Source organism: Agelaius tricolor, unplaced genomic scaffold, assembly GCF_023055355.1.
Source record: "Agelaius tricolor isolate 1412-34295 unplaced genomic scaffold, bAgeTri1.0.p SCAF_67, whole genome shotgun sequence".
Lineage (NCBI taxonomy): Eukaryota > Metazoa > Chordata > Aves > Passeriformes > Icteridae > Agelaius > Agelaius tricolor.
Window position 1 is genome coordinate 892,960 of NW_027269327.1, and position 23,817 is coordinate 916,776.

General features: G+C 40.2%; 1 protein-coding gene across 3 annotated transcripts in view; it reads right to left on the reverse strand.

Annotated features, from left to right (window-relative positions):
* Positions 1–23,817, reverse strand: part of NELL1 (neural EGFL like 1) — a 318,623-nt gene that overhangs the window by 269,906 nt on the left and 24,900 nt on the right. For all 3 annotated transcript variants that reach the window (XM_071417123.1, XM_071417121.1, XM_071417122.1), the window contains exons 3-4: positions 19,309–19,459; positions 4,748–4,918 (exon numbers count right to left, since the gene is read on the reverse strand). In XM_071417123.1, the coding sequence (XP_071273224.1) occupies positions 4,748–4,918; positions 19,309–19,459 (322 nt within the window). The remainder of the gene's footprint in view (positions 1–4,747; positions 4,919–19,308; positions 19,460–23,817) is intronic.

Here is a 23,817-nt window from a genome sequence, read left to right on the forward strand (position 1 = left end):
CCAGCAAAAGGCACTCCAGCACAGATTTCCACTGGAAGAACATTAATTTTTTCATCAAAACACCTTTCTCTCCCTTCTATGCCCACAGAGTTCAAGAAAAGGAAGATGGATACTGTCTGAATAGATGAGTACCTTTGTATCAATATGGCTGATGATAAGTAAAACAGAAAACAAAAAAAAAAGAATAAATGAAATACCTTTCAGGCTTACCCCTCCAGATTAATCAGCTACACTGAGAACAACTTGGAATTTCTATTTTGCAATAAATAAAATTTTCAATAAATACATTTTGATACAGTACCTGCCACCTCCTAACTTGTAGGCTCCATGTTATTCCCTCACTCTTCTCAACACCATTAAATGTTGCTGTGTTTCAAATAAAATATTTCTGTGCTATTGCTGCCATAGGGGAGAAACATCTCAGTGGACAGTCAGGTGCCATGGGAAACCATACAGACTCTACAGCTAAAACTAATTGCCAGAGAAAACAACCATCAGATGTTGTGGGACTTGACAGCCTCTTGGGGTTGCAAATCTCCCAACAGCACAGGTATGAACAGAGGCCCAAGCTGAGGAAAAGCATGGCAGAGTTAATTTGATCATACATACATATACAGAAATATCTATTGGTACTACTGGTTATTTAAGGATAATGATGCAGTTGCTCTAGCTGGATCTAAACATTCACCAGAAAATCCTTGACAACCCCTTTTTGCCTAGAGCAGGGAGGCACAGATCCTACCAAAAGCAGCAAAGTTAATTTTCATGTCACTTTGAGCACAGGTTTTACTTGTGCATCAGTAGGTGCATTTATAATTAATGCAGTCTTTTCATTTTTCTAAGCCTTCAGAACCTTACTAGACTGTGAAATGCATGTTAGCAAGGGCACCCACAGCTTCTCATGTCAGTTTTCTGAGACATGCCTGGCTAGCACAAAAGCTCTTCAAGTCAGTAAGGAGAGTCCAGGGATGCTCAGCAGGTTTCTAGTCTGGACTCCAAGGTATCTTTTTTCTGTCCCATGAAGATGGGCTGAGAAATCTGGGGCTGTTCAGCCTTGGGAAAGCTCCTTGCTCAGATGTCCTTGCAGCAGCTTCCAGTTCCTAAAGAGAACTGGAGAGGGACTTTGGACAAGGAAACAAAGTGATAGGACAAGGGAAAATGGCTTCAAATCAAAGTGGGGTGGGTTTAGATTAGATAAATGGGAAGAAATTCTTCACTGTGAGGCCCTGGCATGGGCTGCCCTGAGAAGCTGTGGCTGACCCATCCCTGAAGTGTCCAAGGCCAGCTTGGATGGGACTTGGAGCCACCTGGGATACTGAAAGGTGTCCCTGCCCATGGCAGGGGATTGGAACAAGATGATCTTTAAAGGCCCTTCCAACCCAAACCATTCTATGATTCCTGAGCCAGCAGTTCCAAGCTCTAACATCAAACTCAGCTGCAATTCCCACTCCTTGTTCTTGAAGGAGCACTAAAAGGAGCCAGTGAGATGCAGCAGGAGCTGATTTCAAAAGGACCTGTACTTGGGCAAATAAACCTCCTTTGATACATGTGCTTCCCCCTCCACATGACATCTCATTAGAACAGAGACAACTGCACTGTTTTAAAGGTGATGCTTTAAAGCCCTACAGGTCTTTGCTATTTCCCAAGTACTTTTTCCCCTAGCCTACCAAGGTCTGAAAAACAAAGCTGGCTTTGAATTGAATCCAAAAGATAATCAAGTACAAATGTCAAAAAAAATTTCACAAATCAGAGTAATGCAGGTGATAGGGCTGGGAAGAGAAAAAGTAGATTTGACTATCTGTTTACAAATTAAAAGCTTCTTCTCCAATGCTTTCTGATCAGCTGCAGTTCTTGGAGGCCAGAGACATCTCATTAGAACAGAGACAACTGCACTGTTTTAAAGGTGATGCTTTAAAGCCCTACAGGTCTTTGCTATTTCCCAAGTACTTTTTCCCCTAGCCTACCAAGGTCTGAAAAACAAAGCTGGCTTTGAATTGAATCCAAAAGATAATCAAGTACAAATGTCAAAAAAAATTTCACAAATCAGAGTAATGCAGGTGATAGGGCTGGGAAGAGAAAAAGTAGATTTGACTATCTGTTTACAAATTAAAAGCTTCTTCTCCAATGCTTTCTGATCAGCTGCAGTTCTTGGAGGCCAGAGTACCACAGTATGAATCCTGTAGCAAAACTAGGCTGTGACTGGATATTTTTCCCAATGCAAACACTTGCAATGCACTCTCAGGTACAGATTAACTTTAGTAACACTGCATTCACAAATCCTTCCCTCACAATAGCCTTCCAAATATATAACACATTACCACAGTCCTAAACAAAAGAAACAATGCATTTGTGCAAATTCAGCCATGTCTGTAAGGAAGCCATGTTGCCAGCCCCTAAAGAAATACAAGTCATTAATTTTGGCAGTCAGTTGTTTTTTTTCTTTTCCCTTTTTGTTTTGCTGGCAAACAAAGTAAACAAAAAGCTGAGAACTTTAACTAGATAGGTAGACAGGAAGCTAAATTCTTGTTCTGATGACTCAAACCTCTGCAGGAGGTGGGACAGGTGAATGTATTGACTGCACTCATATCCTGTTTCCTCCTGTTCATTCAAGTCTGCAGAAGCATCACTTCTCACTGGGCATCCTGAACCAGCCTAAAATAGTGATATTTACACACACACAGAGGCCACAGCTCTTCACGTGGGATGGGACTCTGCTCACACTTCCAGCTGAGCTTCCCTAACACTAACGTGAAGAAGGCTGAGGGTTTCCATAGTGCTCAGAAGTACCCCTCATTGACTTGCTCTTCATTTTCAAAGCTCTGACATTTATTGCACTGTCCTAAGAAAATGCCATGATAAACAAGATGTTGACTCCTTTTCTGAGTGCAAAGATATAAAGGGTTTTAAGATTAAATCAAAGTAACACCCACATTCACAAAATTCTCAATTAATTGAACAATGATGCCTCAGCTGACTCAGGAACTTAGACTTCCTGGTTTTTTCCCCATCTCATCTAAACTTCCACTATGATCTGTCCTCAAGTCATGCTTTCAGAACTATTTCCATTACTCTTCCACAGGAGTTGCCATAAAACACCACAATACATAAAATACACCACAATGCACAGCCAAACACAGACATCCTGGTATGGATTTATGCTGGGAGCAACCTTAGGATGTAGCACCTTAAGGGACATGGTTGGATGGACCAGCCCTGTTTAGGGCTACCTGACAGAGATGGCTGGACACATTTGTCACCTCATATGACAGCACAGCTCATTCCATAATTGTATCTATCTATTTCTTGTTTACTGTAAAGAAAATCAGGTCACAACCATGGCTCTGTGCAGTTCTCCTGTCCCTGGAAAGAATTCTGCACCAGACAGCCATTTTGTGTTGTCTTCATTTTAATCCTGTACAAGAAAGCAGCCAGATAAACAATCTGCTAAAAAGGGTCTTCCCAAAACACATTTGCTGTTCAAAAAAAAAAAAAAAAAATCAAAGTAGATAACAAAGAACCTGTCCCAAAACCCAGTATGTCAATAAACAAAGAAAGAAGCATTCTGTTGAAAGCAAAGAAATAGTATAACAGACAAATAACGGGAACATAAATAAATCAAATGACTGAAATTAAGAGAATCTTTGCAAACTGTGGATTTCATGCCCCAATGAATTTAAAATTACTCTCAGCATTTAATTGCTTCTAAGGTCCAAATAAGGTCCAATAAGCAACATTCCTTCAGATTAGATTTTTCAGTAGTTAATGGAGTTGCAGAAAATGTTTGTAACATTCCTCTCAAAACAGTATCTCATAATTACTTGGGTCAAAATTCAAACTTTTTCAAATGTTCCTTTAGCTCCTATAATACTCATCTAACTTTATTCTGCCTGTCTTCACAAAATGAAGACTTTGAAAAAAATATCTGCTACCATCACCCAATCCTTTAAGTGCCACGATCGCAAAATTTACATGCTGATCCTCTCACTGAATGTGAAGGATTTTTTTTCCCTTCATTTTGGTGCAATAAGATACAAAAGTAATGGTTTGTTTTCCTCATTCATAAAGACTATCATCAAAGTCCCAATTTCAAGCTCTCTGAATTTCTTCCTCATCAGTTGCTAAGTCTGAAGTCTACAATACATTGTGAGATCAAGTCCCAAGGCAAGAGAGATTCTAGGTTTGATGATTTTCATTCTCTGAAATCCTGGCAATATGCCATCTCACAGACTCCACAACTTCTAATGGAAAAGACAGAATAACCTTCAGAAAACAAAAAACTCTGGTTCCAGTCACGCAAAAAGAAGCTTTCAGGTTTCTCAGAAGTTTCCAAATGCGGCAGCACGTGGAAAAATCAGTAAAAGCTACATTGTCTGATTATGCAAAATAAAATTAAAGTGTCTCTGATGCATCTATCTATCCTTCAGGCTCTCAGGTATGCTGAGTGAAGCAGCTCACAACAGAGCAGACTGCACACCCATCCATCACACTTAAATGCAATCACTGGCAAACATAACTGCTCAGCTACTGCCTAAACTACAGAGATGCATTTAATACTCCCCCATCAGCAATCAACCTTTTCCACATTTGTTCATAATCACAATGAATTGTTCCATTTTAGTACTTGGTTTTCCTTCTCTTATCCCAGGGCGGTTCAGCATACTTCTAGAATGAGACATTTTCCAATTTGATTCCCGTCACTAGAGATTACTTTTCAAAGCATTCCAGATGCCAGAAAGTGTTTGCTTACCTGTTGCAGTCCACGTGGAGCAGCAGGTGAGAGGCACTAAGGGACACAGCAATCCTGTGCCACTGCCCATCTGCCAGGCGGTAGGGGAACACCTCTGTCCTCATCTTCCCATGAAACCTGTAGTGGTACCTGATCTCATCCCGCAGGCCACTGCTCTCCAGCTCAAAATAGCTGCAGTGAAAACATGGAGAATCAGTTCCACTTTTGGGATATGCCCTCTGAAAGAGACTGTCGCTTTCTTCTGAACTGGCAAGGCTTCTTTAAACAAATACCACAATCTAAAGAGGTTACTCAGCATGGATTAGCTACTAATTATGTTTTTTTAAAAGGAGCAGAGAGACAAGGCTATACATTCAGAGCATACAAAACCAGCGATACTAATTACTGAAAACAGCTCCAAGTACCACTCGTTAGCCAAGGAAACTGAAGTCCTCTTTTCACCCATAGAAAACTACAAGAAACCAAGCCTTATTCTTTTCACCAAAATATTTTGTATGACTGCAGGCTTTGTAAGAAATTGAAAAATAAAGAACAGTACATATATCACTACCACAAACAAATAAAAAGCCATTAAGGTAAGAAACCACCTGGTAATCATTAAATTTGTATTTACTACTTGCAAATCCAGTTAAAATACCACAACTGTTTATTTTTAGGACTCCCCTACATGCAATTGTGCTTAACTCATTTTCTGACTTTTATTGTTGCTGCCGTGATCGTTCAGCTTTACAAGGAAAGGACAAAACCTCTTGGCTGGATTAGGTGTCTCCAAATCTGTCATAAAGTGTCCAACAATCAAAACCTTCACACAGCTGTCAGACTCACAGGAGAGCTAATGAAATGGGGTTATTAATTGACTTCACAGGGCTGTGGGGGGAGCCAGTTCTTTCTCCAGGATGATTTTATACACTGACAGTATAAATAGTGAAGTCTTCTCTTGGACCTCACCAAGTATTTGCATCATATCGAATCTTTTTCCTGCTAAAATGAAGCTGTGTCTATAGAAACAGGTGATGCAGACCTCCCTTCATGGTAGAAATAGCTCTACAAGAAAGTAAAGATGTCAGATTGTCCAGATAGTCCTTTCCCCCATCTGCCTCCACAGTGTTTTGTTTTTCCCTGTTGGCCAATACCAATTTAACATGGCATTTGAGAGATAGGTGCTGATTTGGGGCAGGATGGGAAAAATTACAGTAATGAAATCCACTTCCAAAAAAATAAATGTAACACAAACCAATAAATATTGGAGTGCCAATTTTCATTTTCCCACAAGCCTTTTACACTGCTTGGCCCTACCAGCCTGTGTGCACAATCATTACATGGGGGCTGTGCACTTCTTCAAGATTAGATCTTACCAATGAAGCTGAGGGTTTCCAACATAACTGGAAAAAAGGAGTTTCTTGGGAGGAAACTTAGGTGATAAAACACATGTGCAAGACATCACAACAGGCTGGGAAAGGGAACACAAAGACAGTAAGTCTTCACCAAATGTGAAATTCAAGCCCTCCTCCATCCTGCCAATCATATTTTTCATGCAACATAAAAGCATTATTGGGTCACATGAATCAAAGGCTCGAGTGACAAAGTAAAACACACAAGGAGGTAAAGGTAAAACCAGTGCTGAATAAAAACACAGCAGGCATAGGTACAAACAAAATGCATGCAGTACAGAGTGGAAAAAAAGACTGGTGTTGTGAAGGAACTGGTACAAGGAGAGCAGAAAAGGAGGGGTTTTCTAAATAGTAGAGCAGGGTGTTGATTAACTACAGCCAACACCCATTAAAATACCTAAATAACATTCACAGGAAATCTGGAGAAGATTTATTATTTCAATGCTCAGTAACAGTATAGTCAATATCCAGAAGATTCTGCTGCTGGTGTTCCCAAGCAAGAAGAGCACTACAGGAAAAGTATTGTCAGTGATGTCATACTTAAACATTTTGTAATTTCCATCTGCTGTCATAGCACAAAAGGAAGTGAGACAGGAAACTGGAAAAAAAATTTAAATGATGGAGAAGTACATAACATCCACACACAAAGTATTTGTATGTATATACATAGAGATATAGGGTTGATCACAGAGGCTTAAGAGCCCAAAAACAAGACAATCTCCTGTTGCAGGAAGCAAATTGCTTCCTGAGGTCATTCTTCATAATCTCCAATAGCCACAGAGCTGATCACTCACCACACAATGATTTCTTTGTTAATGTAAAGGAAACAGTGCAGCCCTGGAAAGGTCAGTCTGATACTGCACTTAATCACATCAGGGCTCTATTATTTGCACAGCACAGGGAATTGCAAAGCTTCTCACCTGACAAGCTTTAGTGTCAATAGTTACCTCAGGACTGAGAACAACTTGCTGCTTAGGAATCGAGCTTGTTGTCAACCTCCTGACTAATTTATATAGTACAGAACAGATTACTTAAAATTTCATGTAATAGCTAGTGCTAACATTTTTATAGATGTGCACCTAATGCTGGAAGTGCCACGGGACTGTATTAAACACCATGTTTTAGCTCTTCAGTGGCAGGAAAAGGAGGGTGACAGCAGACAAATTCTGCACCTACTCTTCACCACCCTTCAACAAGTGCAAATCACAAACAGTTACACTCAGAGAGACATCAGTGAACAGCAGCCAACATAATCCCAACAGCAGAAACTACTGGGTTACCCCAGCACATCGCTCTCTCTCCTGTATTTAAAAAAACTAAAGGCAATCTAAACCAACACTCTTGTGTTGGTTTTTTTTAAAGATGCAGAAATTCACACAGAGACCTTGATTACACAAACACTTCACGATGTTCTGGGTTCAGAAGTTGTCTTTTCTCTACCAGAATAGAAGTCACATGCAAACAGATTTCTCCTTTCTTTCCTCCTTCCACGAGACTCTGGGGGAAAGGAGCCTCTTCCAAAGCAGTGGCACAAAGGCCAGTGCACCTGCTCTGCTTCAGAGCTCTAATCTGCAAATTGGGGAATGGAAGACAAATGAGGGGAAAAACAAACTCAGGCAAGTAATCATCAACCGGTAAAAAAATAATTAGTAAACACAGAGGAAATAAATGGAATTTTGTTTTTAATCGCTATCTCATCTTCAGATGCCATTGTACATTTTTTTATCCACGATAAAACAACACATAAAAATGGGGAGGGGGGAAAATTAATAGAAGGTACCATACAAGAGACAGGAAAATTGACTGATGTCTACCAGGTGTTTTGAAGATACTTTCCAGTATTTTGTCAGGAACGCCAAGAAAACAGAGGATTGGAATGAATCAGGGTTCCTGAACAGACTGCAACACCTGGGACCACCTGAATATATGTATCATGATTCAGTGTGAACTTCCAGTGCTGCCATGAAATGCACTCCAAAAGCCCAAGAAAGAACCCTGAGTGTTGTGACAATCTCTGATTCTGCATCACCTGTGTCAGGCTGCCCTACAGTGAGGGCCCTGCCACCCTCCTCCAGACCTTTTGCAGGGAAAAAGGCGTGAGACAGTAATCTCCTTGTCAACTTCTTAGCACTGAGTGATGGTTTCTAGTTTTATTGGTTATTTCTCAGTAACAATTTGTACTTTCATATATTTTAAATAAGGCACGATCAGAAGTTAACATGTATTTTGACAGATGAAGTTCTCAGAACACGTGTATTAAGAAAGCTTGATTTTTATGGAACAGCAATACAATTTGACCTTGGCTGAAATTCTCCCACTAGTAGAATTTCTCTGTTTGCTAAGCATGTAAATTACTGCTGGCTTCTTTTGTACAATTATAGAATTCAAATGCTTTTTATAGGTCTATCTGCAGTCTCTCATTCAAACCCCAATGTATAAGAGAAAAACACTGCTAAATTCCGACTGATTTTATGCACATCAAAAAAAGTTGGGATATTTTAAGGTCATGCAATGTGCTTTCTGTGAAGAACAGTATTATTCCACATTAGATTCAAGATATTTTACAATTATTTCTGACATTTTTTGCAACCCCTACGTACCTCACACAAAAATATTGTTTGGAGACGATAAAGCTTGACACAGGTACGTTTAATGACATTTTTTTTTCTTTCCCCTTTCTTTTAGTCACCACCACAGTGACTAAACGGTACATTTGACTGCTCATTTCACTTCCAGATCAGGAGAGAAAGGTATACTTTCAGTTGGAAACACCGGCTGTGGATGTAATGACCAAAAAATACGGAAAAGTCGCTATCAACATTAAATAAGTGTGACCGTGTTTGCAGGGGTCCCAGGATGAGGGAAGAGACGAGGATCTGACTCCGTGTTCCAGAAGGCTGATTTATTATTTTATTATATATATTACATTCAAACTATACTAAAAGAATAGAAGAAAGGATTTCATCAGAAGGCTGGCTAAGAATAGAAAAAGAAAGACTGATAACAAAGGCTCTGTCTTGGACTCTCTGTCTGAGCCAGCTGACTGTGATTGGCCATTAATTACAAACAACCACATGAGCCCAATCTCAGATTCCCCTGTTGCATTCCACAGCAGCAGATAACCATTGGTTACATTTTGTTCCTGAGGCCTCTCAGCTTCTCAGGAGGAAAAATCCTAAAGAAAGGATTTTCCATAAAAGATGTCTGTGACAAACAAGAACATCTACAACACCTGAAGCAGAAAACGCAAAGTATTTCTATAAGGTGAGTTGGCCTAATCCACCATCTCCATTAAAGAAACATATTCACCTATTCACCATCTCAACCCACAGAAGAGATCTTACCCTGTGGCAAACACCACCACGTTTCATTCAGAGATTTCACTGCTGTTAGATTGTGCAAGTGGCCAAAGGAAGGACAGCCCACACACTGTGGATCCCAAGACAGGGTCCAACAAGAACTGTGGAATTGGTGTCCTCCAGAACATCCTTAGGGTACACAGCACTTTATTTCTTGATCTTCACCACCCAACAGCTATCACCAATCACTAAAATATCCCACAATGAAGACAGCAGCACAATTGGGTAAGCAGATTAAATGCTCCTGTAAGAGCTCCAGGAACTAACACAGAACTACTTTTTGCATTCAGTTCTGGCAACCCTCCTCCTTACCACATTCAAACATAAATAAAGCAGAGTTATCATTCTGACTTTACAACTTCCATTGTCCTTGATCAAGTGCCAAATGAAGCCCCACAGCCTCTTTCAAGGAGCAGCACCAGCGCTTAGAGCAGATGCTCTTACAGCTACTGAACAGATGTCCCAGGGCAAAGCAGCAGGCACAGATGGCAGGCCTGCAAATATGTACAAACTTGGGGTTGCCATCTAGTCAAAACACTGTGCATCTGCTCACCATTGTATGGGAGAAGGTCACAAAGCCACGGGAGTTCAAGGATGGAAGCCCCATCCACCTCACACGTGCTGCAGCCACACTACCATGTGGGGCCTCCCAAATGCTGGGGAAAAAATCACTGCCATAAAAATCAGACTGTTACTGCACAGAAACTTCTGGAAAATATCTGTGAGTCTGGCCAAGGCACAGCTTTTAATTTTGTCAATAACAATGCAAATTCAGGAAAAGTCTAGAGACAGTCATTTTGATGTCATCAGCTATAAATTGTAAATTCAGCAAGCTTCTGAAAAAAAATCAGTATATTTGGACTTGTTTGTGCACATAGCTTTTTCATTTCACAATAGCATTGTGCTATTTCATGATAAAAACGGCTTCAGGCAAGACTGTGCTTTAGCATCTTTGTAGAAACACTTCTTGATGTATTTAGAGACAGGCAAAAAATCTGCATCCATTATCATAGAGATCTCAGGATTTTCCATCTACAGGGATTCTGTGATGAATCACAGGCCATTACTGCTTTGGCCTTTTGCTGCTCCTTACCACCAAGTGAGTGCACAGTGGGGCACACTGTGGTGGGTGTGCCAAGTGGCTCAGCCTGCACAGAGACATCAAATAACTGAGATTTTGTTTCAGCATCCTCAGTGCAAAGCAAACCAGGCCAGGAGCAGGCACTGGGCACTGTGCTGCAGATAAGCTGGCAGGCATCTGCCCAGGCACTGCCCCTGTTGGTGATGAAGCCGTGGTGAGGAAAAGCAGTGCCTCTGAGAGAAAAGATCCATCTCCTCAAAGGAAAGGAAACACTCACTTTGCAGCTGTCACCACAGCTCTGTGTGGATGCAAAACCAGAACAAGTTACACCTGCCAAGGCAAATATCTCAAATATTTCAGTCGCTTCCACGGGCGCTGCTCCTGTACCCTAGTTACTATAAAGTGACAGGGCACAATCCCAAGCTCTGCAGCATTAACCACTGTGAAACATTGGATTTTGAAGAAATGCTCTTAACAGGCTCAAGCACACAGATCTACTCCTCTTAAGGAACACGTCTGGTGCAGCAAGGGTCTTGTGTGCCATGACTGTCACCGCCACAGTGGCCCTGGATGGTGAGGCAGGGAAGCTTCCCCTGAGACATAAACTTTAAAGAATTTAGGGATTTTAGAGGAGCTGAGGTTTTAGTTAGAGATAAGCTTTATTGGAGTTAATCAAAATAAATGAGTAGGCCTTGATGAAGTTAAGAGTTAGTAGTTAACTAGTAATTGATTGCTTGTCAACACAATGTTTGGTTAGCTGGGTTTATAATGAAGAATATAGAAACTGATAAATGGTTTTTAGGAACATAAGACAATTGTAGGGCTCCTCTGTTCTGAAACCAATTGAAGATGGGGAATGGGAGTCCTACCAAGGGTTCATTTGTCAGATTTGCATTGACAAGGTAGAAAGATCAGAACGAGGAAGACTTCACTTATTTCCTCATTTTGGGACCCCTCCCCATGAAAGGGACCACCGACCCATTTTGAGGAACAAACTACTCATGCTTAATGGCTTTAGAACTAATTACCATATGAAGAGGGGAATGGGATGTACCAAAGTCATGAATATGCATTTGTATTTTGGGTATTCAATACCTGTACAGATAAAAGGGCTCTGTAATCACCTGTAAATTGTGGTGTGTATTTGGGAGCTATCCCACAATAAACACACACTTTCTAACTTTAAACTGTTAGAGAGTCTTTGTCCATCACAGCTGAATATGGGTACTAGACCAATATCCATATTTTTAATAAATCACCCTAACATCCATACCTACAAACCATTCAAAGCTGCTTTTTACAGCTGGTTTGAATACAGACAGACCCAGAGGCTGCACAGCAAAGCCATACATGGCAAATGAAGCAATAAAGACTCACTGCTGTGGCAGAGATTGCACACTGATATCACCAAAGTCAGGCTGACATCAGGCAGCACAAAAGGTGCCATGAATAGAAGCATTACCTGTGGCAAAGAAATTGGTTACTAAAAATCAGATTAATTTTCTACAAAGGGAAACACAAAAGGTGAATGCCATATATTGCATCACCTACTCCATTCCAAAAGTATTCCCTCTGTGCAGGAAAATCCAATATAGCCAAATGTGATACTAAACACTTTCAAACTTCACAAGTAAAAGCCTGAAAGTGCAACATCACTGTGCTACTGGCTACCTAAATGAGGTTCTTCCAAACATTTCTATCCTTTCATTTCAAGCAAAAGGAACTAAACTCAGTCAATTAAGTGACTTTATTTTTCTATTCAGACCACTCTGAGGACAAGAGTAATTGTGCTCTACCAGCTTAGTTTGAAACATTTAACAATAAAAACTCCCACACTGACATCTTCTATTAGTACAGAATATTTATTAACATTTTGTCTTTTGTTCTACCCATCCTATACATGGCAGCTGGGCATGCAAGCTGCAAGGCATAAAGCATTTATGATGTGTTTGTGTACCTGCAACTAGGCAGAGGTCACCCTAATACAAATTTACTTTTCTCTTTGATCAGATAAAGAAAAAAGTAACCCCAACATCTGCCTGCCAAGTAAAAGACAGCTGGAGTCAGAGCTGGTACAAAGCAGCTACAGATTTCCATGGCATGTGTTGTGAGGATTGACCTTCAGCATTTTTGTTTTCATTTTATATGTCTAAAAATCTACCTTCACCATGGCTGCAACCTGCCTACTGGCTGAAATAAAAAAAAAAAGAGAAAAGCCTGGTTTCTCTCCTAGTCCTAATAAACCAAGTAGGAAGTTTCACACTGCACCTAAAAATAGAGCAGCATGTTAGCAGGCTTCAGAGCTAGCCCAGTCAGCAGGACAGGAAAGAGTCTGGCTGGAGTCAGCTGAAGTTAAGGCTCCTTAAATGTATCTCAAAAAAAACAAAGAGAAATTTTTTTTTAACTAATGAGGTCTGTCACCTGAGTAAAAGTACTCACTTAAAAAGTATTTGAAAACAAATTACCCTAATTGCAGTGTCCCTAGAAGAAAGATTCTTCCCTCTAATCCCTGAAATTCAGCAGCTCTTCGGTGATTACTTACATTATGACAAATTCCACACGTTGCAAAACATGGAATATGCCAAAATCATCTTAGGCCTGGCCTGGTCAGTATTCTTTAGACACTTTAAGCTGGCTTATTAAGACGTTTCTAATCAGCAAGAAAGGACACTTAATCAGTGGAACAATTACCTACCCTAATTGAAGAGCAGGCTAGAACTAATAAACTATAAGGATGTAGTAAATCAGTATGTCCTTGTATGCCTATTTATACATTACCAACTTGGCAAAAACCTCAAGGTCCATGCATCCCTTAGCTGAACTATCTCCATTGTAACATTAAAAAATCACACCCAGAGCTCAAGAAGCCACCTGCCCAGGAAGACCCTTCCCTTGGACAGGCCCAGAAGTTAGCTGAGATTACAAAACCTGCATGGAAACTACTAACCAGTAGTAAATACTAACCAGTACCAGGGCTGTACTTGGGAAGTTACCAAATCTGGATTTCTGTGCACAAATAACAGTGTGGGAAGCCCTGTTGGTGCACTTGGTTTGTGTGAAAGCACCGAGTGCCCAGGCTCGTGCAGATCTGAAATAAATAATTGATGTCTTGTCGCAGACATCTTTTATGAGAAATCCTTTCCTTAGGACTTTTTCCTCCTGAGAAGCTGAGAGGCCTCAGGAACAAAATGTAACCAATGGTTATCTGCTGCTGTGGAATGCAACAGGTGCATCTGGGATTGGGCTCATGTGGTTGTTTCTAATTAATGGCCAATCACAGTCAGCTGGCTCAGACAGAGATTCTGAGGCAGCTGCCTTTGTTATTCATTCTTTTCTATTCTATTCTTAGCCAGCCTTCTGATGAAATCCTTTCTTCTATTCTTTTAGTATAGTTTTAATGTAATATATATCATAAAATAATAAATCAGCCTTGTGAAACATGGAGTCAGATCCTCGTCTCTTCCCTCATCCTCAGACCCCTGTGAACAAGGTCACAGATGTCTCTCTCAAGTGTGTAATTATTGACTTGTTGCACACTGGGTAACAGACAACAAACACATTTCTCCTGGATTCTCTGGGAAAAAAAGAAAAGAAAATCTTTTCCTTTGCCCTCTCTCAAGGTCCAGTCCATGTCTGCCCTCAGTCCCAGGGGGCCTCCACCTTCCCTGCCCCACTGCCACGAGCTCTGGCAGCTTTCCACAGCCAGCAACCATCAGGGCAGGCACTGCCACCCCTCCCTTTCTGGAGACAGTGCCTGGAGCAAAGAGAGCACACAGGCATCGTTAAAAAACTGCAAATAAAACCCAAAAAAGCAGACATGTCACCAGACTACCGTCAACCACGCAAAGGAACATTAATAACATGGTGCAGACATCTAAATGTCTTATTAACCAGGGGAGTTAACATTCCAAACCAGCAGCCCAAACTCAGCAGACAGTTTTCAGAAAGTTGCATTTAGTGTAAGTTTGAGACATTCTGGTTCTTTGCCTGGATCAGAGGGTCATAAAACAATCAAACAGAATAACTCAGCATGTTGGAGGAGGCTCCTGGGGGACCCACACGTCCTGCTCCTGGCTGACCATAACATTTCTGCACTGTCCAAATTCGGGTTTTAACAGTTTCAAACTGTCAGCCATTCTCCTCCAATTGCCAGCATGGTCCAATGGATGTGCTTCAACAGCTGGTTATGAGCAGCATGTTAATGCTTCAGAGAGACAACAATTGTCAGCCTAGTGTCCATAAAACACCTGCTCTCAGCAGGAAGCCACAGGATGGAAGGTAACTCCTCCAGTAGTAACTCCTCTCTCACAACGCTTAAATCAGTGGAAGATTTATGTAACAGTGTATATATTCTTCTTCACTTTAACCTTTCAGGTACTTTAACCCCAAGAACAGAAGCAGGTGAGCACAATTCTATTTGCATTTGCATCTCTAAAGACCTTCTGAGAAGGAAAACATGTAAATGCCTCACATATTTCACATCAGCTCATTCAGAGGGGTGGAAGTGAGGCTCAGTCTTCAGCTATTCTCTTTACAGCTTTTCAGTTTAGCAACTCCACATATAAATATTCATAAAGATGTGCCCTTTACCCTAAAAGAAAAAGGTTAATGGATACATCTGCAGAGTTTTTCCTTCCCTTTCTGAATCCTGGGCATCTTGGAATCCAATATTCATATTGGAATATTATTCTCCATCTTGCAGAGAATAATCTAAAACATAGCAGGGAGTAAATCCAATTTTTCAGGTTTACTACTAGGGTCAGAAGTCATTTGCAGAGGCTTCTCTTCATCAGCGAGGTTTCAGTGAATAATTTAACTAGCTTATTACTCCTTTGTGTTTTTAATTAAACATATAATGGCCTGGTAGCTTTCCAGCTGTTATTTGTGAACATACAGCTTTCTATCTGCTCCTCAACAGCCTCAGGAGGCATTCATGGTGTCTCCTGGGGGAAGTACCCCCAACAACGGACTGGAGTCTCATCCTATTTCACCTCCCCACCCAAAACTGACCTGCAAGGAATGAAAGTCTCACTATGAGCCTAGCACATTTATCAGACTCCTCCTGAATATTTATATCAACACAGCTTGCTGCTACATAGTGAAGGGGCAGATTTTGGACTCAGTAAATCCATTTCACTGTAGCAGTACAAGCAGCTTACAGGTTTCCAGATATTTGGCATGGCATCAAGTTTCTAAAGTTCAGGTCCTAGACTTAGAGGTTACAAGCATATTAAAAAAAGGAAAACAAAAAAAGGGAAAAATTTAGGAAAAAAGTTTTTTAATGCTTCCTGTAACAAAATCTTTGAAACAATCATCTTATGACTCAGTTCTTTGTTCTGTCATGGTGACATCTCCCACTATGAAACACTCTTCAGAAAGAATGACAAATGGGACCCTGAACATCCTTGACACATTTCTCCAGATGCTGATCTTGGCCAGTGGTGGAGAAGAACCATCAGCATATCTCAAACTCAGAGATTAAACAGCTGAAAGGCAATGATGGCTCCATCTAATTTATGTTCTTGGGCTCTGGACCATGCGAGGCCAGAGCAGCTAAGGAGCAGGCAGACACAGCTTCAGGTGAAACACTATTAAATCACTGTTGAAATGAGGAGTTCATTGTGGGTGGCATTTTAAATATCTTGGTGGCCTTTTCTCAGTGTTTTGGTGGTCTAAAGAGTCAAAGGTTGTGAGCAAAATAGCTCACAAAGCTCATCTGGGAAGAACTGGCTAGCACAACTCACTGATCAAAACAGTTTCCACCTTCTGCATCCCCAAGTAACATGTCTGTCCATTCTATATTATTTTTTATTACCTCTGATTTAGGAAAGAAAACATAATCCTCAGATTTACCACTATATTCCAAGTAACTATACACACAGACCGCACAAACTATCAGACTCTCCAATTAGAATTTCTCTGCATTAATTAAGATTTCGATTTTACAAGATTTATTTTAATACATTTGAAGCATGAAAACAAAATCTTTATCATCATTAAACTGATTCAACAAAATGTTAACAAAGATGCATTGTAATCATTGTCCTGCCCATCAAATGATGACACAAATTAACAGCAGATCTCTAATTGCTACAAAATATCCATTCAGAACAACAAAATAGTAAATCTAAATGACTGACTTCAAGAAAAGTTGTATTAATCTTATTTTATGATCTTCAGTTTAAGAGCTCCATTCTCTTGGAAAATAAAAATCTGCTAAAACTTATTAGAGAAATTAAATTTACACCAGGCATTCTATGCCTTACTACCTTAGGACAATCATCTCCACTACATCAAAAAACAGAATATATGCACACACCTTTTCTTTGCTTGGAATAACACCTATTTCTCATCTATTAAATCTGTGTACAACAAAAAAAAGACATTTCCCATAGAGATATGAACTCCACAGCTAACAGAGCTTCTTTTTGTCACTTGTTGCTGAAGGCTTGAACTTTTAATTTGGCCACTTTTGGTATGTTGGTAAGTTTAAAAAAGCAAGCCTTTAACTAGAATATCTCCTATTTTGCACAAAGAAAAGAAATTGAGAAGAGTTCTTGGGTTTTCCATGGTCAAAAACTATACTGGTTAGGGAACAATTGCACCCTTACACTTGTTCCCACACATCCTGCTCCTGATGAAATAAAGATACTCTTTATTGTCCTCTTTGCAGTGTCTGTTTTCATAGACATGGGAAAATTGAAAAAGATTGACCAAAAAATGTGATGTCATCAAGAACAGAGCCATGATAATTATCAGAAGCTCAGCAGGAGCCACGATTAATAAAAGGCTTGCCCTGTGTCTGCACCCACTTCAGTTCCCATGCAAAGCTACAGAGTGAGTGGAGCTGCTAGAGAAACACCAAAAATTATCAGCCTGAAAGTTCTGATTTAATGTAAGCATGGTGCTCTTCAGTAGTGCCCCAAATCTTTGTTCTCTGCTTCTCACCCATGTTAAAAAATACTTTCTCCATTGTCATCCACTTTATTGATTTCTGTCATCACAGATCTGAGGTCTGAAGCAGGATCCTTACCAAGGTCTGAGCAGCAACCTGACAAACAAACAATGGCTTTAAGGGATAAACAATGAGTCCAAAAAAGAAGGATAGCCACAGTAATCCACCTGAAGTAACAGGAGTCAGGAGCAACACCAGACATGCCTGTTCTGACTCCTGCATGGAATTACAGAGACTGAAACTTCCTGTTACTACACAGAGCTACAAAGGTTCAACTGAGACCAGCAGGCAATCCTTCAACTCTATGGATTTTTAAGCAGATGTCATAATTTTAAATATTATAGATAACCTCAGCGCCAGAGAGGACAACAGCGGTGTATTTTGCTCAACCAAGATTACTCCTGCAGAGCACATCTCCCTACAAGCCTCTGCCTGTCAAGATAGAGGACTCCAGGAGCTGCATTCAGTAGATGCCATCTCTAAAAATCCATGTGCCTTGCATTGTATAATCACCACGGCCTGTCTAGTTTGACCTTGGATTTTGCTAAGTGCAGGCATGTGATAGCATTTTTCTGTTCCATGGCTGTCCTCAATGTCCTCTTCCTCAAATAAATAATAAACAAACTCTTAACATGGCAAACTGATCCTGTTAACCATGACTTCACAAGGCCTGAAAAAGCTTGGAGAAATTGAAAAGTAATGCAAAAAGAATGATAGAGTAAGAGAAGGAGAACAGGAATAGATGGAGGGAGGGATCCCTCTCTAATGTAAAACAATATTCTTCTAGACTGAGACAGTGGCCTGAAAATTGTAAAAAGGAATAAAGTGAAAGAAAGAGCAATAAGAAAGAGTGGTGACAGAAAAGTACAGCAAAGTCCTCCCCTTAAGTGGGGAGCCTTTTCTGGACATCTCTGCTGCTGCACTAGCAAAAGGCACCACTGACAATCTGGCCATGATGAAGCCACTGCCTTCTCCTCCACACACTTTCTCCACAAAAAGGCCAACTGGGGTAACAACTGAGTATCAAGTACATGATTAAGACAAATTATCAGTAGGACTGTTTTTAATAGAAGTGCTGCACAATAACTAATATTAGATTTGAAATGGGAGCAACCAAAGAATGTCCCATTACTTTAATTACAACAGAAAAAACCAGCACTAATCCTTTTTGTGTCACACTAGACACAAAGGTCCTTCAAGCCCTAAGAAATTACCAAAAAAGCATTCACAAAGTTACAAACAGCAGACTATAAGAGACATACTTGAAATAGGAATACAATGTATTTATGTAGGGAAGAAAAGATACACAGTATTGCATGGAAGCACAAGTAACTTAATTGCTTAATAGCTTAGTTACTGCATCTCAAAGAAAATGTATTCTTTTATAATGTAATAAAACATAGTGAAGCAAGAAAAGTGCAAGTTTAACTTTTATGAAAAAGCAAACTCCTAAAGCACATATAATAAACTAGCCAGGAAAATTGCATTACAAGGTTTGTAACTTCCAAAGTGCATTGCATCTACACTACATTGGCTTTGATCTTTCTGTTTAAGTTATTTTACAGATTGGGATACATAAATAATTAATTCCTCCTATAACAAAAAAAAAAAATAAGAGCTAGAAAAAAGTAGCAAATTGCAAACTGTGAAGAAAGGCTCTAACTTGCATGTTAGATTTTACATCTACCATTTCAACACATTGTCCAAACAGAGCACTGAGCATTCAGAATCTTTTATGTTGCTGCTGCTCCATGAGAGAAACAAATTGCTCTTACCTGTGCTCCAACTCCCGGATGGACAAGATAACTCCAGAAGTCGATGCCTTTTGTTGCAGAGTGGCCAGAAATGTGAACTCACTTCTATTCTGGAAGAGCTGGATTAACTTCTCAGTCACATGGGGTGCTGCATGGATTTCTCTTTCTGCATCTAAGAATTTTATTTTTAATAGGAAACAAAAAAAAAAAAAAAAAAAGGGAAATAACAGTCTAGTAAAAGTGCTGAGTCAGAAAGATTCAGATTACATTTTTCATTTTCACAGCAATATTTTTTATTTTTGAGAGTCATCCACCATGGTGCACCACTGCATTTTTTTCAATGGAAAAACCCAAATGCCATCTCTGTCAGCATGTCCACTTGTCAATTTGACAAGTTCACAACTGGTCAGCTACTGATTTTCTGATGGATTTTTTGACGGGATGCTGAGCCATTTGTGTCTGCCGCGAGCAGATTAAGTTGCTGTAAATAAGGTGTGCTGCAGTCAAATAAACAGGCCCCTAAATTCAGAGATCTCAGGCACTGCCTCTCCCAACACAACTCAGCAAGCTCCAATTTCAGTTTTCACCAGTGACTCTGTTACCACCTCTCCCTCGTACATCACAGGAAATCTGTCCTTGCACAGTGTAAGGCAGAGATGTATTATTGCTAATAATGCTATATGGCTGTGCTCCTGCCTGAGAAATAAATACAAGACACGCTTGCAATCCACGGCTGTTTCAGGGATTGCTCTCTTTAAACAAGCAAAGTATGACAGCTCATACAATATTTATTAAACTACAGCCTGACCAGGCAGATGCAGAAACATTCCAGCCTCGCCAGTCCTGACGATGGCCAAGCAGCTTCACACCTTCTCACAGCTGATCTTCTAAGATTCAAATGCATCATCCCCCACCACATTCATTTTTAACTCATCCTTTTATTCACTATACATCATCATTACAAAAGACAATTAATGACAAAGCAGAGAAATCGTGGCATTTCACCTTCCCACTCGTTGCCATGTCTCTCATGCTGGGCTTTTTTCACATTTTTGCAAGACCTGAGCCACTTACAGTTCCTGGATGTCATAACCAATTAGAAACCAGTGTGCTTGCTTTCCAAAGGTTTTACTCTGAAGCCAAAAATGCTGGCACAAAGCTAGTAGAAAACCAGAGAAACTCCAGTGAATGCTGAGAATCCAGCCCAGCATGCATGATGTAACACACAGAGGAGTGATGAAAATTACAATTCAGAATTTCACTGTAGAAGGGGGAAAAAAAAAAATCCCCAACACTTTAAAAAGGCTCCATTGTGTCATTGAATGAGGCTTTGCAGACAGAGAGGAGAGAGACTGGCTTGGAAAACAACCAAAAGCCTCAAACACATCACTGCTGAGGGGATGCCATGGACTGAAACCAAACTCCAGGGAAAAAGCATTCAAGCATGTTTGGTAATTGGGTGTCTCCATTTGTCCTGTGCAGCCTAAAGCCCTCCAAAGGAGCTTGCACACCCAGACTTGGACTCTGAAAGGCTCACTGGTGAAAAGTACCAGTTTTAAGACATCCAAAATCACCAGGCATCATTTAAAAATCTTTGCCAGGGGCTCAAATTCCCCTGATAAATAAATATATAGTGCCCACTTTACAGCAACAAACTATTTATCTGTCCAGTGCCACTTTTACCAGAGCAGAAGATAAAGCTTCCAGGAGCAGAAACCATCTCCACTGCCATCCTATAGTGGAATAGAAAAAAAAAAAAAACAATCCAGCACAGAAGACCAGATTTTGTCTTTATCTATTAGCTTTTTCTATCTGCATCATTATCTTTACCTAGCAGGTGTTATTACTGGTCATAAATATCATGCAGTTTCTTTTTAAAAAGCTGACACAAGAGATACAAAACTATGTCTCCCACAGACCCATAAATTCACCAATATCCAGTTTGCTATCTACAGAAACAGGCAACACACTGGTAGCCTGTTCCAAGGCACAAGTAAGACTCAGAGGTAAAATGTCCAAGACCTGACAGATTAAGATTATTATCATTTTTTGAAGGTTAAAAACCTTCATATCTTCCTTTTTTTTTTTCTTGAAGTTGTTACCAGAAATAAAATATGACTTAACAAAGCTTTCAAAAATTCTTTCACATGAAAGAATCTGCCTTTCGCAGGCAGTGCTGTCAGTGGAACATATATGTTTAAACTTCAGTCAAGCCTTGCAAAGTACAACAGCTTCTCATTATAGGAAGGCCCACATCCCACCACCCATCCATCAAACTTTATACAAAAATATAGGGCTCCTTGCTCAGAATCATCCATGGTTCATCAGTGCACTGACTATTTCAGTTAGAAACACACTTTGAAATATTTTGCTCTTCTCTACCACCTCTTCATAGATAAGAGTACACCAAAACCACATGAAACACAGATATTCATTCTCTGCTGATTAAAATCAGTAAGATCCAGAGTTCTGAAATTCCAGAATGTTGGGCCAAAACCACTGGGTAACAAATAGTATTTACAAAGTGCTTGCAACTCTATGCCAGTGTGATTGGTGCAAAGGGAGTTACACAACCAGGCTTTTAGAAAATTGACACACATCTAAGTATAGTGTGTATATATACATATAGATACACACATATATATTTATATATATATATGTTTATATATGTATGTATATATTTGGGAAACAAGTCCAGCCATTACCAGCATCCTGGGACATCCCTACTGCAAGCCAGGTGAAAAATGTACTTGCTGATGCAAAAATGTCTCTAGAAGTGCTGCTTTCCCAGCCTGATCTCAGTGCCTCCAAGGGGACTCTCCCACTAGCTCCATGGTGAGATGCTAAATGCAATTGCACTCATGAGCTGGGAAGGGCAGCAAGGCTGGGGGGATCCAGAGGGCACAGAGCCTGGGATTCTGGAGCTGAGCACAGCCTGGGCTTGCAGCTGGAACCCCAGGGCTGGGAAGGGGAGGTTTTGAGGCCAGCACTGCCACAGCCCAGCTCCTGTGGCGTGGCACAGCCACCTGCCCTCACACACAGCATCCCCAGGAACACTGGGTTTGTGTTCTGCTTGGTTTCTGCAGAAAACACCATACAAATGAGCTGGGAGTACAACCCATTTAGAATAAGAGCCTTCTATTTTCAGGTAGATTTTCCCACTTCAAATAGAAAAAAAAAAAAAATAGAAAAAAAAAATTGAGAATGCATACACCCCCTCACCACAGGCGCCTGAAAGGTAAAATACTTTTTATGCTCTCTATAAAAATAACTGTCTGCTTGTAATGAAATGTCATATTTCCTACATAATATAGAACAATATAGGTTTATACAGCAATCTTCAGTGAAACATCGCTTCATGCTTGAATGATAATGCAATCTCAGCAAAATAAATAAACAGAGATACGACTTTCATATGCCCTTCTATGTGATTATATTTTCTTAATTTGAAATAGTGACTGTCTGGAGGGTTTTTTAAAACATACCAGGGTGTTTCTAAAATTAATCAGGGAAAGAAAGCAAGCATATTTGCAAGTCCAAGAGGCAGAAATCATCTCAGAGCATCAAGTAAAGGCAACTTTCTACCTTCAGCAGAACAAATGCACAAGACACACCTATATCAGAGAGAGCATATGTGCAGCTTGATTTTAATTCTTAAGCTGTGGGTCCAAAGAAGAAGAGCCAAACACCAACCAAAGGTCCAGTTTGCCAGAACAGACAACAGTAACTGTTTAGGTCCTGACACCTTCCCTCCCTAGCACCATCTCCCCCACCACCAGGGATGCCACTGTAGGGCAATAGAACATAAGTAAATAAAGGAAGTTTAAAATGTAATTTACCTCCTAAAGAGTTGCAGCTGAGGTAATTATTGAGGATTAGGAGCAGGCCTGATGTTAGCAGGCCACAGCTGTAGCCAATCAGAAGAGTGTTATAAAAGAGTGGATTGGTTGGCCAAGGGGGAACTGGAGCCAGTTGGCTGCTGTGAGGGCAAGGAAGAGTCAGTGCCTAGAGGAGGTACAAAACTCTGGCCATGTGGAACCCTTGCAGTGTAATGACAGTAGAAATCTTGCACTATGATGACAACCAATGGTGACCCTGATGTGACTTGGGAGGAAAAGGGCTTTAATACTAAACTATGTAACCTAGCAGTGATTTGGGGAAAAAGGACTCAACTATATGACCCCATAGATTCGTGAAAAAGAACTTGACTATATGACCCTGTGGATTTTGGGAAAAGGACTTAAATACTAAACTCTTGGTAAAATATATTAATTGCAGCTATTAGTGTTAAATATGAGTATAAAAGATTTTGAAGATAAGTACTTGGTAAACTGAGAAAAGCTGCAACACTGAACCAACACTCAGGAATATATACGTATATTTGTACCATAATATGTTGCCTGAACGTTTGTATAACTCTCAGGTCTAAATGAAATAGATGAACGTGTCATAATGTTAATTTATTTGAATGTGTCCTTCTAGAAATGCTGCAACTCGCTAATTAAAAGAGAAAGGGGGAATTGTAGGGGG